Source organism: Schistocerca cancellata, chromosome 2 (assembly GCF_023864275.1).
Source record: "Schistocerca cancellata isolate TAMUIC-IGC-003103 chromosome 2, iqSchCanc2.1, whole genome shotgun sequence".
Lineage (NCBI taxonomy): Eukaryota > Metazoa > Arthropoda > Insecta > Orthoptera > Acrididae > Schistocerca > Schistocerca cancellata.
The window spans coordinates 528337282-528356832 of record NC_064627.1 but is presented as its reverse complement, the minus strand read 5'-3'; the positions used below and the strand labels follow the sequence as shown (position 1 = coordinate 528356832).

The 19551-nt window shown below is 37.5% G+C and overlaps 1 protein-coding gene across 3 annotated transcripts in view; it reads right to left on the bottom strand.

Annotated features, from left to right (window-relative positions):
• The window catches only part of LOC126162074 (semaphorin-2A), a 173994-nt gene extending 166217 nt beyond the window's left edge, over positions 1–7777 (bottom strand). The window contains exon 1 of one of the 3 annotated variants that reach the window (XM_049918345.1): positions 7446–7777. In XM_049918345.1, coding sequence (XP_049774302.1) covers positions 7446–7623 — 178 coding nt within the window. In that variant the 5' untranslated portion in view covers positions 7624–7777. The remainder of the gene's footprint in view (positions 1–7445) is intronic. The other 2 variants (XM_049918344.1, XM_049918346.1) reach the window with 2 other exon arrangements.
• Positions 7778–19551: the final 11774 nt, after the last annotated feature.

Sequence of the window (19551 nt, the reverse complement as noted above, 5' to 3'; positions counted from 1 at the left end):
CTTTCTTTTGGCTAATGGGAACTTACTAGCTTTCTTTCTTCCTTTACAAAAAATGTTTCGCTTCCTCAGATTTCTTCTTTAGTGGTGGAGAGCAACCTCTGAGAATACTCAACCTTCACCTTCTTGGTACTGCTCTATATGCATCAACAAATATTATTTTAAGAGTCATCCTAAAAGCTAAGTAGCTTCTTAAGTACTCAGCTGGCACATCAAAGGAAAGAACATGCGAAAACTTCCAGTTCTTCAATCATTATGTTCCAGATCACATTATGAGAGAGTATCTTCAGGGATACAGAACGAGCTAGGTTACACACTAACAAAATATAAATATCAGTACTGAATTGTGTTCTTAAGTTTACAGATATAGCTGAGAAACCTTCTGAGGCTTTTCCAATAAGAGTAGTTAATTTATCAGAACTTCTGTCTTTGGCTAATGATGTAGTGATGATGTGGCATGTGATATAATGCATGCATAGACAGAGATAGAATAGAACAGAGGTAATTTTCATTTTAGTTATATATTATTTTTTTGGAATGTAGATTGCAGCACTAGAGTCTGTATCACAGTCTGAAGCCTAGGTTTGAAGAGTGGCAGTTTGGTTGACAGATGGTGAAGCCAATGAATGTGATGTCACAAGAATAAATGATTAATTAATGACACATCATCACAGCAATAGACCGATGAGGTCATCAACATGACAGCCACACTAGCTTCGAAAATCTCTTGCTGAAAGACATCACTAACAATAAAATAAAAACATTATTAGCAAAACAAATGTCGACAAACTACAGGACTTCCACTGGAACAGAGGGTTTCTGGTGGGGAAAACCTTACATTCAAATTCAGTAGGTTATAAAATAACAAGAATTAAAAATACACATATATACGCCTATCCACTGCTGCTAAAATCTCGAATGAAATAAATGCCAAATTTAAATGCAATTTTTGCACAAATCAATAAATAACTTACTAATAATCACCACCTCTAATATCTGTAGAGATCTGTGACACAAAACGATCAACTAACCAAGAAACTCTTCCCCTCCCTTATCCACAAATGGATCATCTCCCGTAACTGTACACAGAATCACAATCAATGCAACCTACCCCAATTTATCGCCATCTCCACAAGAATTACACACAGTTATAGTAAACAACATATTCTAAGCAACCCTCCATTTGATTCCTCAGCATCTCCACTAGTACAATAACATAAAATTTATTCTGCTCACAATTAAATCAGTCAGCTCTTCGTAAGGAAGATTACACAGAGAGGCATCCAAAATAGAAAAAATAATAGTAAAGGAAAAATTAAAGAAACATATCTTACATTCATACTAAATGATTAACACACACACACACACACACACACACACACACACACACACACAGTCTAACTTCCCCCTGTGCTCTTTCCATTCAATAAAATAAACCTCAAAAATTAAATTTAATAAAGCCACATATGCAGAAGACACAGCTTTCAAAATGTAATAGAAAACACATTCACCTACAGGTATTTCTCCTCCACATACACTTGCCCAAACAAATTTATGCTTAGCACAATGGACTCTCATTCGGAAGGATAACAGTTCACACACACCTTAAGGTCACACTGATTTCGGTTTTTCACAATTTCCATAAATTGTTCCAGGCAAATGATGGAACAGTTCCTTTGAAAGGCCATGGTCAATTTTTTCCCCAATCCTTGAAACAATCCAAGTCTGTGCTCCATCTCTATGACCTCGATGTTGAAGGGACATTAAACCCTAATCTTCCTTCCTTCAAACACACTTGCTGAGTAGATCTGAGACCCCTTTCAACAGCTCCAATAATAGCAGACCAATATTCTTCTACAGTAATGGTGCAAACTGGTTTCAAAATTTAGAAACCCCACACAATGATTAAAAATAAAACTCTCACAACTAAAAACCCTAACCCCCCCACCTCGTTAGCAATCCACACATCAGAATAAATCACATTTCCATCCTCTACATTTCCTTTAATAATATCTATTAGCATGGCAGTGTCTCCTTTTTCATTATCTTAATAGCAAGTCTCATCAATCCTTACAAAACACAAAAGGGCCAAAAACCCTAATCACAACTATCAGCTTACCCTTATTATATTTATCCTTTCCAAAACAGAATTCATCAATTCCTACCATGAACTCCTACACCATGCCACATTTTCCCCCCTCCTACTTACTACAACACTACAAGCCTCCCACATAAAGGAATCCAATCAATCAGGTACTTCCTACTAAAGTACACTTGATTGCATGCAAAATAAACACTATAAATAATTTAGGACAAAGAAGAAAACTCACTGAGTAGTAGAAGTGTTGAGTTGCCTAACTAGTCTCTCTATCTCTGCTGCTACCTCTCTGTCCCACATTCCTATCTCCACACCTCCTGCTTCCCTCCGAGCTGTCAGCCACACTTCCCCAACACCCCCCCCCCCCCTTTCTGCTTCCCACATTCTATCCCTCACCTCAGTGTACCTGACAAACTGCAGACTCAACACTGTGTGTTCAGCCAGCAGCTATGTGTATGTGTGTGTTTTATGTTGATATGGGGATGGTGTTTGTATACACGTGTACTCTAGTTCATTAAAATATCCACATTAAAGCTAGCAAAGTTTCCACTCTTTTTTGTGTGCCTGTTAATGATTCAACACTTCTGTTGTCATGAACAACACAAATGTAGATTTTTATCAAAACTTAACTTGAACCACTCAAATCACATACTCTTCCTAATCAACTGTCCATGCTACTGCACCGTAAACATTACATCCAGATCTAGTTACAGCGAGGTACCCAGTTGTTACGTGTAATAAATTAACTTATTTAAGTCATTCCATCTCTTCCCTGATGAGCCTCACATTTCAAACAAATTGTTAATTGTTTCCTGTTGCAACGTAGAAATCATGGAGACAGTGTTGACTGAAATGTGGAAGTTGTTAAGATACTGACTCCATATTCTGGAGGATGGAGTTTGCTATGTCCAACTTTCCAAATTTAGGTTATCCTACATCAAAAATCGTTCAAATGGTTCTGAGCACTATGGGACTCAACTGCTGTGGTCATAAGTCCCCTAGAACTTAGAACTACTTAAACCTAACTAACCTAAGGGCATCACACACATCCATGCCCGAGGCAGGATTCGAACCTGCGACCGTAGCGGTCGTGCGGTTCCAGACTGTAGGGCCTTTAACCGCTCGGCCACTCCGGGCGGCTTATCCTACATCATTTCAGGCAAATGCCACGATGGTTTCTTCCACAAGACTATGGGGGACCACCTTCCCTGTGCTCATAGACATACTTATACATTCTCTGTGTACATATATTGTGTGGTGTAACATAACACTTGGGTAAAGTGACGTGTTACCCAACATATACGTAACTGACAAATGTCAGTCATGACATCTGAAAGTATTTTAATTAGTTACATAAATGAGGATAACAAACTGTTTGGAAGTTTTCATCGCCATTCACGCACATACATGGCCACGGACAGATGACGTTTGTATTCAAAGTGAGACAGCAGTTGCAACTTTACCACAATTTGCAGTAGTTGCTAAGTTTTCAGTTACCCCATGCTGTGGTGTCCTGGACTGGAGATACAGGATGCACCATGGGAAAGAACATGCCATGATAATAATGATCATGTCCTCAAAGACAACAGAAGAATCTCAATAACTATCAAATATGTATGACATGCATATTGTGGTTGCATCTCGAACCGTCACCTTGAAATTTCGCATTGAGATTATTGTGGTGTCTTTTATAAAGAGATGGTAATATGAACAGACAGTCATTGTATTTGAGAGCATGAATTTACATTAGCCTACATTAATTTCAGAAATGTTTTATTTATTTTCAAGATTGGCTATTTTGCTATACTCTTGACTTCCACCGGAAACTGCATAATTTGGAAATCAAAGTCTGAGCTTTACGAGATTGCCAATCGTGGAGAAGTAACAAGTGAGCGAATTAACATCCTGAAGCTATAGCTCTTGAACAAACTAACCAACAACAACAAACAGGAAAAACCCAATTGAAGCAACTTATTTTCATTGTATTGATAAAAAAAAAACCATGGATGAATGAATAAATAAAATAAAGTGACATTTCTCCCTATCTCTGAATCTGTTCCACAAGAAGGGGAGCTGGTGTGACAAACTCCAATACAATTGGCAACATCCTCCATAATAACAACTCCAAGCAAATTCTATGTACTATAAATATACAAAACACACATACTGGCAAATCAAATGTGAACCAACCACAATTTTAAAGGCACCACGGCACACACAAGGTCAGGTCGACCGAAGCGTCCGATCCCACCCGTCGGCTTTGACCCGTGACGTAAGGCTGTTGTGGTGTGTGACGTCACGACAGCGCGGAATTTAGTTTGTTGGAGTGGTGTGTTTGTAGGTGTCGTTTTAATGTGATTGCTGGTGCTCTCTTGTGGTGTGTTTATGTGTTGTGTGTTAGGTAATGTTTTTGGTTTAGTTTGCGTGTGTGACGTGTTTATAGGTGGCGTATTGTTGCGGTTGGTTGTTCTCTCTGGTGGTGTGTTTAGGGGTATGGGGTTCATTTGCGTGGTAGCATTGCACGTGCGTGGTATCAGTAGTGACTGTGCTGCTTTCAGCGGAATATTTTTCAGTGAGTTAACGATTTTGGTTTTGTTATATCAACGTTATTGTAGTTTTTTTCTGTTCGTCGTGTGTGAATTTTGGTAAATTTTTTTTTTAAGCCTTTGGTAGGTATGGATATGACTGGCAAGGTCAACAGTTTTCAGTTGTCGGCGATGATGGGGGACAGTGCGTTCTCTCTAATAAAATTTCTTCAACTATTCGATTTTTCGGATGAAGTCATGAAGTGTTCATTGTTTCGTGAAGAAATGAGGCTTACTAAAATTCGGCGTCTCAGACCAGGGAGATGTCATAAGGATAACAGGTCAAGAGAAGTGTTCGATTCCAATTTTGTTGGTTTGTTGTGTTTTTGAGGTAGTGATGGTTGTGGATGTGGTTGTAGTTTTGGGTTTTATGATTTGGTATTGGTAGTTTCTGTTGACCTATATAGGTCAAGGGAAGTGTTCAATTCCAATGTGTGGTTGTGGGTGTTCCAGTTGCTGTTGAGCTATATAGGTCAAGGGAAGTATTCGATACCAATTTGTGGGATCAGGAGCTGCTGTTGAGCTATATAGGTCAAGGGAAGTGCTCGTTTCCAGAGGATATTGTGTTTAGTGGAATATGGGGAGTTTTGTGTGGTTTGGTATGGTGGTGTGTGTCTAAATTTGTTTATATTTACTTTGTCCCCACCCAAAAACCCCCAATTTCCCACACTTTCCTCGTTAGCTTCATTAGGTTTTTTGTGGAATGTGTGTGTGTGTGGGTTTATTTTGATGTTTGTGGTCATGTTTACGTAATGATGTCACAGGCACCACATTGGAGTCGTAGTGTATGGTCGTTTCTGCCATACTTGCGATATCATGGGTCAAAGCAAACCGGTGGAATCGGATGCTTCTGTATTTCCACAAGGTCTAGACACAGTGTTAACAAAATGGCACATAATAATCTCACTGAAACAAAAGTAAATATCACAACTGCCATCTATTTGGTATGTGATGTCACTTCGAAAATATATGTGGATGTCTTGCATCATTCATAATACAACCCAATAGCTACAACAGAACTGTTTGTCGATAGAAAGTGGTAACCCATATGAGTGTATTTTGAGTTACTGCATGGTTTAAGTTTGATTACATTCAAAGACAAGAGCATAAATACAATAACACAAAGAAATTTATTGAGTAGACCTTGTTTTCTAACAGTAAATAGGAAACTTCTTGTTACCAGTACATGGTGTGTGATGCGATTAACCTTTACTAAATTACGGGTCAGCATTTTCTTCCAAGCACCTTCTATTCTTGTTATGGAGCATATTTTATGCATACAGAAGTCAGATGATAGTTTTATGCCTGCTACTTTGAACACATCATGAGTCAAAGTAGATGGGTGGCATCAGCAGGTTTAATTGCATCCATCTTATCCGACAGTTTACACAGATCAGCAGCATATCTGTGATTGTACAGGCAGACTTTAATTGGAAGTTCTAAATTTGTTCCCACTGACTGTTATTTTGCCCAGTATGCCAAGGGTAGTCTATTTATCACGAGCAAATGCTACAGTGTGGAAAACTCGTCCATCTCTCTTCAAAATCATGGAAGACATCCTGGGCCATTTATTTTCTCAGTTCTTTAAGAAACTGACTCAAGGTGAACATATGGTCTATAACCTGCATGGCAGTTACAAAGGATCTCAACAGTTAAGGAAGTAAGACAGTTGCGCAGAATGCTGAAATCTTCAATTGTTTTCAACATCTGCAGATATCTCTATCTATCTTTTGAGAGAGAATGGAGTATGTTGCCTGCTTACACACCTGTCAACAGGTACAGAGCCTGAGTCGGCATCGTATTGCTGTGTCTATTGAATTATAACAGATGTCTACATATTCTTGGAAGTGCGGTATCATGTATTCACCAAGGAATCATTAATCACAGCGTTCTCATCATCTCTCAGTCTCTGTAATACAGGCTAATGAGGAAATTACATTCACACGAAATAGGTGAGTATATGAAATGGACATTCCTCGAGAAGAAAAATGCAACATGTCACTCTAAATAGAGAGGCATTTCTAGAATTAGAACTTTTGATGTGCAAGAAGGAATATAATGACTAGCTGGCTTACAAATGTGCGGCCTCACTGGTTCACAACAACCTGCATGCCAAAAACTAATAGGCATACAGCAGCAAAACAAACTGTCGCACTTAATCAAGTAAGAAGAAATCAAATTTGCAAATTGGCGACATCTGGAGACTAAAAATTTCTGAAAGTCAGTAGATATATTACGTAGTTTCTCATAAATTTGTCTCTTGAAGAAGTCAGATAAACTGCATTTTTAAAAACTACCTTAAAGAAATTTGGAAAGTAAGTATTTAACTACACAAAGATACAATGCAAGTAACAAATGAAAATAATAACACGTATGAACCAACAGTAGTCCTCAAATGAAATTAGTCTTCCACATCACAATGCATGCATAAACGCTATGTTGCCAAACATCTCGCACAGAACACGTTCACTGAGATCAAGAACGCGCAATAGGAATGATACAATGCACACGCCATTCTCCACTATAATGTCTTGCCTTCTGTACATTTACTCGCCATTTATCCACAATCATCTTTTATTCCCTCCGGTTTAACTTCCCAAAACGACATTCGGTTGGATAATGCTACGTATGATATATGCCTTCATTCATGTAAATATAAGACAAGAGCTTCGTAAGGAAATATGCAATAACTTCATCTACATACACGTAATAAAGCAAAGCGATACACACATGCATACAGTAATACATATGAAAACAAGCCAAACCTTTCTGTTTCAGGTAAAGCACATTCTCTTCGGCCTTCTTTGTTTTCACTTCAGTATCTAGGCATGACGCCGTGATGTTGACAAATTTCTTTGTTGATACAAGATCAACACAGAAGGAAAAATTCCCTTCCCCAACAAGTAAAACAGTATCATCTACTGTAAACAAATCCAGTCGCATTATAACATTATGGCGGAACGCTTGTGTTATTAACTTCTCTGGACAGTGGACAGGGTCAGTGAAAGATTACACCAGCTAAACTGGATGTCGAACAGCAGCTGTCGGCAAAATATCGTCATATTTCGCTTCTTGCCTAATTATAAGATAGCCAAGAAGAGTCACGAGAACGCGAAAGAATACAGCCTCTGATTACGTGATAAGAAAAATTTGTAAAGAAGAACAAATTGACTACTGAAAAACACGGTGACACTTCTATTGCCCACCAATCCAAAGCATAGTGTGATTTTGGCATTAATAATGTTATCAGAAAATTGATTGTATTTTATTTCCTTGTATGCTTTACCCACACATTCCATTTTTCTAAAAAAATGAAACCGTGAGATACAACAGAAATCGATAAACGAGGTAGGTTTACCATTTTAATCACACTTAAAGGTCTGTATTTCGTAAAGTGAAACGTCGTAAATAATATAGGAACTTAAAATAAAGTCGACAGTCGCTACGCTTACATGCGACATATCATCCGGAAGACGAAAACCGAATTTCGGAAACTGTTTTTCGCTGTCGTGTTTACAAGGGCTGAAGCAAATTTGCTAGCCCAATCAACTATGGCATCTGGAAACCAGCTGTTGCAGTTTCTGCTTTAGTCATCACAATCGCTATTTCTCTTTAATGAAAAATTAGAAGTAGACAGCTTCATGTTCAGTGTAATATTTCTATAACAGAGATCAAACATATGGAATAAAACGAACTCCAGGCTTACCACTCGAAACGTTTCACATTAACCCTTGGTGTACCAGACGGCTCAATTTTTGATCGCTTTCTCTTCTTAGTTTTCATAAACGACTTCCCTCTATGTGTTCGATACTCTGCACCAGTCCTATTTGCAGACGACACCAGTCTATTAATTGAAGGTGAAAAGGAAAAGGCCCTTAGTCTATATGCTAAAGTCGCAAATGAAAAGATTTCAGAGTGATTTGTGTGGTATAAGCTACTGATGAACCCTCAAAAAACAGTCGCCATACACTTTCACACACAGTAAAATAAAAATCCATGAAGCCAAACATGTCTATGGAAACCAAAAAATTAACATTGTCAACAACATTTCTTGGCACTTACTTACAGACAACCGTAAATGAAATTCCCACATCACATTCTGAAATTCTAAACTATCTAAAATGACCTACGGAACGAGAATTAAACGGAACAACACAAATTCCGAAACAGTTGGAGTGGTCTATTATGCTTGCATACATTCCCTTTTGATATATGGCCATATTCTGGGGAAATTCCCCTCGCAGCATAGCAACCTTCTGCAGACCGAAAAAAGACTTTGAGGATAATGAAAAATGCAAACAGCCGAAAATCATATAAACCATTCTTAGATCTTAGGTTTCTGTAGCTACCATTTATCTACACAATTGAGGTTATCATGTGTGTAAAAAAACATGCTAAAAGAAAATGTATTTATTCTAAAAAATGTACGTGAATACATACAAGCTCAAATATTGACATACACAGAAATAATCGCTATATCATCCTGTGCAAGAAAGGATCACAATTGTTTAGTAGCCTGCAAAGTCACTTAACGGTCATTAACAAAATACATAACTTTAAAAAAATCTGTAGCTTTATATCTTCTGCAAAACTGTTTTTACTCAATATTACTGTATCTTGAAAACTGAATTTCTAAATATACTGCACATCTGAAGCCAAGAACCTCTCTCCTGGAAATTATGTATATACAAGTATTAAAAATGACAGTGAAAAAGCGCCGAATTGCATTAAGTGTATTTTATTGCACTGTATTACGCTTAAATTAATAAAACTTTGCCCAACATCTAGGGTATAACATATGCACCCCCCAAGATTTCAGGACGTTAAAAAATAAATAAGTAAATAAATAAAACTTCTACTTCACAATGCAAAAAGTCAATCTGTCTATATTACATGAAATTTTTTAAACTGACAGCCCAAGCATGTTTAAAAAATTATTGTGCTTTTACATGGTAGTGAAAATTGACTGTGGAAGTGGAAAACCGGCTGCAAGAAGCGGAATTCCAGAATCGATTTTAGAGTGTTTATATGCCCAACCAAAGGTGGTACTGGGAAATCGGTCTATAAACAGCTTTTGGGACCCCATGTAAACATAGTTATTGTTTGCTTTACAGTTATTTCCAAGAAGCTTTCCCTATCGAACGACGAAATACATCGAAAGCGTGGCGGTTGTAGCGGGAGATATGGAAAGTGTTTAGTGTGTTGCCAAGGGAATATCGTGTAACGATTAGTGTTGAGTAGAAATGAGTGAAGTAGTTGTTGTCTCGAGTCCCGATACTCTTAACAGGCAAAATTTAATACTCGATTGTGTAGTGGATTTCTGTTGGGTATATGGATTGCTGTCAAATTATGAGTTCAGAAATTGTGTGTAGTGTCAAGAAAACAGCTGAGTTAAACTTTGTACGAATGGTGCCGATGCCTATTTTCCATTTCAATTGCACCACGCTCATTGTCATAAAATGACACTGATAGAGAAAAACATATGGTTTGACAATTGTAAATTGACCATCTGAAAAAGGATTATTTTACTCTTGTATTGATTAAGAGACTGTATCCTACAAGCGACCACTTTCGAAACTGAGTTATCGACAGTCAGTTTCGATGATTAGTATGGATTCTGTCAAGATGTTGTGTAGGTATATGATGAAAGACCTATAGGATATCGTAAAGTTAATATTTATTGAAAAACAAAAAATGAACCACTGATCGACCAGAAGAGTTGGCAAAGATGTTAATTATGAATGCACGGTAAGGTGCAGACAAACGAAAAAACATTCATTCAATTATTTGTACAGTTTTTTTTACACATTCTCTCTCATATGTAGAAGGGCGATGAAGATGTGCTATTTTAAATATGAAGAATTATGAGTTTTATGTATCATATGTGCACATGAATAATAGTATATTGAACAACAGTATCAAGTATTTTCTATTTATTGAAGTGAAGTAAAGACCACATAAGGAGGATTTTCTTGATTACGCCAAGCGGCCGTGTTCTCGGAGTCCACTGCCTGCAACTACAACTGAAATGTAAGTGAAGTCTGGTAGCGCAAAAAAATTCAAATAAGCACAGAACATTACTAATAACGCAATTGTATTATATCCTACAAAAATGTGTTTTCATATGAATAACTAACAATATTTAGTAATAATATTTTATCTTTTATTTATATTTTTATTATTACAACGCAACTGGCGACGTATGTGCCGGGACATCAGGGCACTGGTTGTGAGAGTTGTTAACTGTTGTTATAGTAAAATATTTCTATGACATTATTATGAATCATAAAAACTAATTGTCTGGGGTTTCTGTTTGCATGAAACACAACAGGGAGCAAGTATCGCAAAAAGGCAAAAATTGAGGAGAAAATTTTGGAAAGGAATAAGAATTGGATGCAGGTTACACAAAAATTTTCAATAGTAAGCTGATTTGTTTGGCACAGCAAAGGTAGGATGGCTACACTAGTTGCTTTCATGGTTACTCTTGGCAGCACCGCTTTTGGAGTAGATAGAAATTTTTCATCATTACTCCCTTTCGTTGAATTTTGAGAAAAATTAACAGAAATTTTTCAGTGTGATATGCATTGTCAGTAAAATATAAAGAACTGTGACACAATAGTTTGCACATCATAATTGATGTATAACAAGGTTTGACAGTACATAAATCACAATTTTCAAGTATAATAATTATATGAAATTTTAACATTTTTGTGAAATTACTATTTTCTGCGTATTCATACAAATGGCAGAAAAATATAGGTCCATTGTTGATAGCAATAGCGAAAACGCAATCAGCCAAGATGGCATAGAATTGCATGATCAGACAATTGAAGTACAGGTGCGATGCATGCCTACTGCAGAAAGTTTAAGTAGATCAGAGATGGGTGTTGCAGGTGTGACAAATGATAGCGACACTCCACAGCAGAACGACATTGACGACACGATTTTTGCAACTGATGAGACAATGTCATGCATCTCCTAGATTGACATACCACTCATTGGGGAGCGATTGCAATATGGATTTTGACAACATCTTACAAACACCTCTTAGTCACAACACAGTCATTAACTTGGGAAGTACAGCTGACAGCAACCACTGTAGTACAACTGAAGCGCTGCTATAACTGTTACTATCTAACTTAAATGCGAAATTTGATTATATGAAACACAGCATGAACACCAATTTCAGTAATTTGTCACAAGATATGAACATGATAAAACAGCAACAAAGCACTGTTACGTAAGATATGAACACGGCAAAACAGCAACAAAATACAGTTACACAAGATCTAAAAGCAATGAACCAAGAACAAAAACAAGTATTCAAGGATTTGCAAAGTACGATCTCACAGAAATTCGATGACTTAGCGAAAAATTTTTGCACTGAAATCGACAAAAAATTGGATGATATTAAAACACTGGTAAGGCATGAAGCACTTTCTGTAGTTAACAGTAGCACTACAAAGTTAAAACAGAAGGTAGACTCTTTTCATGACCATCACGATCTACTAGAGCAACAGATAAAGAAAATCACAGACGCAAACACAAACTCTGAAGCCACACAAAACCAGCTGGTTTTGAGAGTAAAAAAGGTAACCACTGTCATTAACAAACTAAATAAAGACTATAAAAGTGTACCTCTAGCTGTAGAAGAGATTACTTTAAGGCTGGCAACATTAGAAGTTGGTCCAACATGTGCTAAGAAGGAGAGAGACAAGATCAATGAAAATCTGAGTGATATCATTAATCAAGCTGAAGCAGGTATGTTAGATAAGGGTAATACCATTGCAGAGAAATTAGGAACCGATTGTAAGTTATACATAGATTTAATAGAAAAGGCTATTCATAAAAAAGAAAATGAAATAGTGAACAAGGTAAAAATTAACCTACAACCTGCAGAAGAGAGGATCCACAATCTTTTAGAAGAAAAGATTACCAGATCTCGAAATATGCATGTAAATAATACATTGGCTACAGTGTCACGAATCCCACAGCAGGTACCAGTGACAGCTGTTGAGTGAAAAATGAAAACATACCCACAACTCCAATACCTGAAAAATTACCAGCTGGAATTACACTTAACTACAGTAACAACATAAATATGGCCGAAAATGCCACGTGTCTATCAACTATTTTTACAGATGAAGGTTTCCTGAGATATGGACAGTTTACTACAGTCCCAACTGAAGGTAAAAGAATGAATCCCGTAGATTCTATCAGTGCCTTTCGTCATGTACTTGCACGCGACTGGACGGAAGCACAGAAATTGAGATTTGTCGTGGGATATACACAACGTGATCTGCTTTTATGGGCAACTGAAGTGGCCAAATGTTAAAGCACTTATATCCAATTTGAACGAGCTTTCCTCCACAAATACTGGTCTGAGGCAGAGCAAGAAAGACTAAGACACGAGGTTTTCAACCATGCACAATTCAATGGCAAATACTGTAGTCTACACGGATACTTTGAAAAATACCTGAACCAGTAACACATGATCTAAACACACAGCAAGGATGGTACACATAACAGAAAAGTTATCTACCCAGAGGTAACAAGTACAGTAATGGGAATGGAAAATACAAACGATTTAAAAGAAACTTTCAAAGCAACACGGGTAATTTCAATGCAAGATCGAATTACAATTCACCACCACAAGACCCTATGCCGAACATAAACAGAAACAGTCAGCAGCAGCAGTGGCTGACGCACGTTAACAATGCCATGCCTTACACTGTACTGCAGTCGACCTTTGGGCAGCAAAATAACTGTACAGCAGCTAACGACACAAATTGGCGAAGTATACACACAGTGCAACTCACTGAAATTTCTCCAAGTAATGAAATAAGTCACACTACGCCATTGGAAAACACCAACTGGTCATAGTTAAGCCCCAGGCTATTAATCTCTCAGGGAGAGGGGGTGAAGCAGAACTACAAACATGTTTCATAAGATTTGACAAACGAGGTGACATCAAGGATGATTTGTTTCAGCATGAATTAGATATAGTAGTTAAAGTCAAGGAAGAACAAGTACAAGCAACCTGTAAGGTGAAAATATTTAACATTGACACACTGTTATTTTTAGATACAGGTTCAAGTACTAACCTAATGACAAATGCATTTTTTTGTGAATTGAAGAACAGAGGCAAATTCCCAACATTTCCTGTCCAAATTTGCAAGGTGCAAACTGCTACAGCAAGATTGAATTGGTTAAACATCAGGAACTTATTCCATTACGAACTGAACATTTCACAGTGAAGTGCAACTTTCTTATAATAGACAAACTTATAGTTGATTGTCTTATTGGCATGGACATGTGTAGAACATACAAACCACAGATGGATGGATGTCAGAGTAAATGCCACTTTTTTTGGTAAAGGATCATATCTTTTCTATTGATTTAGTCAAAACATCTTATGAAAGTAACAAAAACAAACCAGAGTAAAATGTAGTAGTACAATATTCCTTTCCAGCTGTATATTTCACAAATAAGTTAGATACTGAACAAGATGCAAACACTGAGGTTAGTTACGAAATGGGAGAGTGAATCACAGGTACTAAACAAGATGCAACGACAAGAACTTTCTAACTTGTTATTTAAGTATGTCAATGTTTTCAGTAAGGAGGCACGAGTAATCAAAGACTATGAATATAAATTTGAAGTCTATCCAAATGAGACATTTTGTGTAATGTCATATCCTATTCCAAGGGCAAAACGAGAGGCTGTAAGGGAAGAGATATATCATTTTGACCAAATGGGAAATTATACAGCCTTCATTTTCACGCTATTGTCGTCCAATATTACCAGTAAGCAAACCAGATGGTTCTGTAAAATTAGTTCTCGATGCTAGAGGTATCAATAAATTTATAGTACCAGTACACATAAGACTATACAACTTGGACAAACAGCTTCTAAAGTTTTACAATACAAAATATTTCAGTATACTCGATCTCAAGATGCCCTACTGGTAAATAAAGCTCCACGCAGAAAGTCAAAAATATACAGCATTTATTTGTGGTCCCAGAAGTTATGAATTCTTTTTTCTACCGTTTGGACTGAACAATAGTGCAGGAGTGTTTATATCTGCACTGGATAAGGCTTTAGGACCAGAACTGCTTAGCAAAGTCACTGTTTATGGAGATGACATGCTAATAGCTATATCCATTTGGTTAGAACATATCAGGCTCATTGAACAGCTGCTTCAACGATTTGCAGACTATGTTGTGACAGCCAGTTTCAAAAAGTCTAGTTTTGGAAAGGAGCAAGTCAAGTTTTAAGAACATGTTGTGCCAGAACAAGGTATATTACCTGATCTGAAAAAACTTGATGCCATATGCAATTGTCGAGCTCTAAGGTATAAAAAACAACTAAAAGCCTCTTTAGGACTAGCTTCGTTTTTTCGTAAGTTTGTAGCCCAACAACTGATGAACAGTGATGCATTGCTCAACTTGTTACGAAAAAATAGTATTAGTTCTGGGATGTTAAGTGTCAGGAGGAATTTCATAACATTAAGCAAGCATAGGTCAATGCAAATATTCTTAGCCACCCTAATATGTCCAAGGATTTTTGTCTATACACAGGTCCTCATCTCAAGAGCTGGGGGCATGCTTGTTCCAGATGTGAGAGGAAGAAGGTAAGGAAGTACCCAAGGTCATCAGTTTTGCTAGTCGCACATTATCAGATGCAGAAAGATCTTACTCTGTGTCAGAATTGGAAAGTTTAGCTGTAATATGGGCATTTAAAAAGTTTGAATATTTTTTGTGGAGCAAGAATACCAAAGTTCACTGTGACCATCAGTCATTGTCATTTACTTTAACATGTTACCACAAGGTATAAAGGAATTTGGTGAATTAACAGAGCAGGGCGCAGAACTCAGAACTTTATTAATACAAGGTACAGTACAACAGACTGATTAACAAAAGTTTTGTAAGCAAATGAAAAGTACACTACAGAAAGAGAGCAGATGGAGTAAAGTCATGCAAAACCTGAAGCAAGAGGTAAGTAAACGGTATCAGGAGTACAAGGGCGTTTTGTTTAATAGGAAACATGAAAAATCTGATCATTGGAATGAGTGTGTATTCCTGAAGATTATATCGACGAATTTGTGAGACACACACATGAAGTATGGGAACATTATGGAGTAGGCAAATGTACAGAAAAAATGCAGCACTTTTTTACTTTCCAAATTTGAGAAGGTGAGTCCTACAGGCATTAAGAAAGTGTGCAATATATCAAAAATCAAAACAGTCCAGTATGTCAAAATATACCAACCTACATCCAATACTCACAAAAAAAAACCTTTAGATATATTATCCCTGGACATAGCTGGTCCACATTCAAGAAGTAAAGGAGGAATAAGATATGTAGTAGCACTATACAATATTTTCTCGAAACATATCAAATTGTATGACATTAAGAATACAACAGCCCCAAATATCAGACAAAGAATTGAGGGAGACTATTTGAGAAGAGAAGGTAAACCACAGGTAATACTAACTGATAATGCTTCATATTTCATTGGGCAAAAGTGGAAACATTTTATGGTCTTACAGGGTATAAAGCATATATTAGCAGTGGCGTAGCGTGAGGGGAGACTTGGAGACTTGGTCTCCCCTGTATTCGTGCTTAAAAAAGATGCAATAGTAATTCATAATAAAAATATAAACAACTTTTTACTAAGAGCTCTAAATGCGCGAAGACATAAGTATTGTAGCCCACGCCGCACCCTGAGTATTGGTGTATCTGCCTGCTTGAGACTCGACTGCTCTCAGTCTCTGCTCCCTTACCTGGCTGTGTTAGTAGCATTCCTGGCTCCCCTGCCCTTCCCCTTCCACGAAGGCCAGTGCGCTGCACTTGCTAGCAGGTATCGAGACTAGTCTCTGCCGCCTCTATGCTCGCTTTTAACATGGAAATGAACAGTCGCACGATTTGTGTTCATAGTCATTCTTGTGTGATTTTAGTGCATATTTTCGTTGTGTCGCCAACATGAGTGAGCCAGCAACTGAACACCTTACAGAATTTTTATTGAAAACGCCTTTTTCTACATTAACGCACGAAAAAAAGTGCGAATTGAAGGACAAACGACCTACTCCTGTACTCAGTGTAGTTTTAAGTGAAGCCAAACAAAACCGCAATTTTCAGACAGCCTGGTACGAAAAGTATGCTTGGCAGACTGCGAATGCAGTTAATTACAGATTATATTGTTCTATATGTCTTCTGTTTGGTGGTGAAAAGGAATGATGCAATGAGGGCATTTGTACAATAAAGAACTTTGATAGGAAAGCACAAAAGCATCAGATATCAAAACGTCACCTGCAGAACAAAGAATCATTTCAGTTATTGGGCAAAAGTGGAATGAGAACGCCCTTTCTGAAGCCGCTCGTCTGATAGCAATAAAATGCAACGAATAATTTGCATCCAGCAGGAGAGTATTGGCTCGTCTTATTCAGGCAATTGCATTTCATTGTAAACAAGAACTAGCCTTTCGCGGCCATCGAGAAGACGAGTCCTCCAGCAACAAAGGTAACTGTCTGCAATTGTTGGATTTACTAGCCCAAGGAGAGCAGTTAATCCGAGAGCATCTGTCATCATCTTCAACCTTTAAAGGAACTTCTCCAGATATACAGACTGATGTAATACAAATCATAACTCTGGCAGTTAATGAGAAAATAAAATCTGAAATGCAGAACTGCAGTTTCATTTCGATTCAGGCTGATTAAACATTAGATGTGTTACGCAAGAGTCAAATCAGTATAATTTTCAGGTACTGTATTGCAGACAAAATTGAGGAAAGATTCGTTAGATTTTACGATGTTTCTGGAGATAAAACTGCTGAAGGTTTGTCGAACGTTATTCATGCAGCATTGAAAGAATGGAATGTGGAAGGAAAAGTGGTTATTCAAACATATGATGCGCTTCAGTAATGGCGGGCAGAGAAAGAGGACTACAACAATTGGTGAAGCAGTTCTGTCCCTATGCGCTGTTTATTCATTGTTTCGCACACCAACTGAATTTGGTACTGTTACATGCCTCCAAAATCATACGACAAGTACGCATGTTTGTAAGTGATCTTATTGTATTCCATTCGTTTTTAACAAATCATCAAAACGAACTGCCACATGCAAGCAACACTCGCTTGACCTTTCGTTCCAGGGCAGTTTCAACAAAATCTAGTAATTTCTCAGGGCTATATAGTGTTTTTAATTATGTATTTGATGATACAGGCTCTCAGTGGGACCCAGAATCTTTGAGCTGTGCTGTGGGAATGAAACGACGCATGGATGATCCTTCCTACGTTTGTCTACTTGCTTTGCTTCTACCGAGGGTGCTTTGTTTATGTTGATCATTTCTTTAATGTTCTTCAGTCAAAATCTGTCAATATAACATTCTGCCACGACGAAATAAGAACTGTTTTGAGAAACTTAAGACAGTTAAGAACGGAAACATTCGTTGATGAATGCATTAAATCCAGCTTGTGTTTGAATGGCAACTTATCATTCTGTGACAGTCAAAAGACATCTCTCAGGGCACTAACTTACGAGATACTGGATTTGCAAATTGTTCAGATGGAAAGAAGGTTTCAAGACTTTCCCCAGATTCAGTTTGTTGACCTTTTAAACGAAAAGTGTTTCCCGAACTATCAAAAACAATTCCCAAAGTTGAAACTGCTTCAATTATTAGAACAGTACCCTTTTTTCAAACAAGAACAACTTGAAAATGAGCTGTGTAACATATGCACTGATGAGAAAAAACGCTTATCTCCAAGAATCCTCTTAAAGTACATCGTCAACAATGATTTAGACTCTGTTTATGAAGAAACAACTGGGTGTTTGACCCTACCCGCAACTACAGCAAGCAGTGAATGAAGCATGAGCACTCTTAAACGAGTGAAGAATTATTTAAGGAATTCAGTGTCCAACATCCGACTGTCGTGTTTGAGCACGTTAGCAATAGAAAAGGCACTACTTGAAGAGATATCCAGTGATCAGATCTTTATAGACCGAGTTAGAGGCTTATTTGTGGAAAGAAAAGACAGGCGTGTAGCACTTGTGTACAAGAAAATATAAGTGCTTCTTCTCTTGCTGCTGGAGTTCTATAAATTTGTCATCGTTTCTTTAACAAGTTAGTTATTATTATTATAAGTAGTGGTGGTGGTAGTGGTAGTAGTTGTAGTAGTAGTTGATGTTGTTTTATTTGATGCATTTTGTTTCATTTGTTTAAATTATTGTTTATTGTACCATTTTGTCTCCCTATAATAACTGCAGAGTCTCCCCAACCTTTACAACCAGTTACGCCACTGTATATTAGTAAGCCTTTTTCACTCAGAAGCAAGCCCAATAGAACGAGTCTTTAAGGAATTTAATCAATTTATTAGGATGTATACCTCTCACAAACACACCCAATGGGTAGAGTACGTAACTCACTTCATGCAAGTTGTCAATAACCTTCCACATGTTTCAATAGGTGTCACACTTCATGAATTGATGTTCTGGACAAAAGAAACGGCCCGCATCTCGTGGTTGTGCGGTAGCGTTCTTGCTTCCCACGCCCGGGTTCCCGGGTTCGATTCCCGGCGGGGTCAGGGATTTTCTCTGCCTCGTGATGGCTGGGTGTTGTGTGCTGTCCTTAGGTTAGTTAGGTTTAAGTAGTTCTAAGTTCTAGGGGACTGATGACAAAAGCTGTTAAGTCCCATAGTGCTCAGAGCCATTTTTTTGACAAAAGAAACGAATGAGTGGGAGTCGCCCATACCAAAGGTACCCACTACAGAAATACACTACAAGACAAAATCAGACAAGCCATGATTACAATAGAAAATAGGGCCGTTTATAGAAGGAAAATTTATAACAAGAAACTAAAACGTGTTACATAATT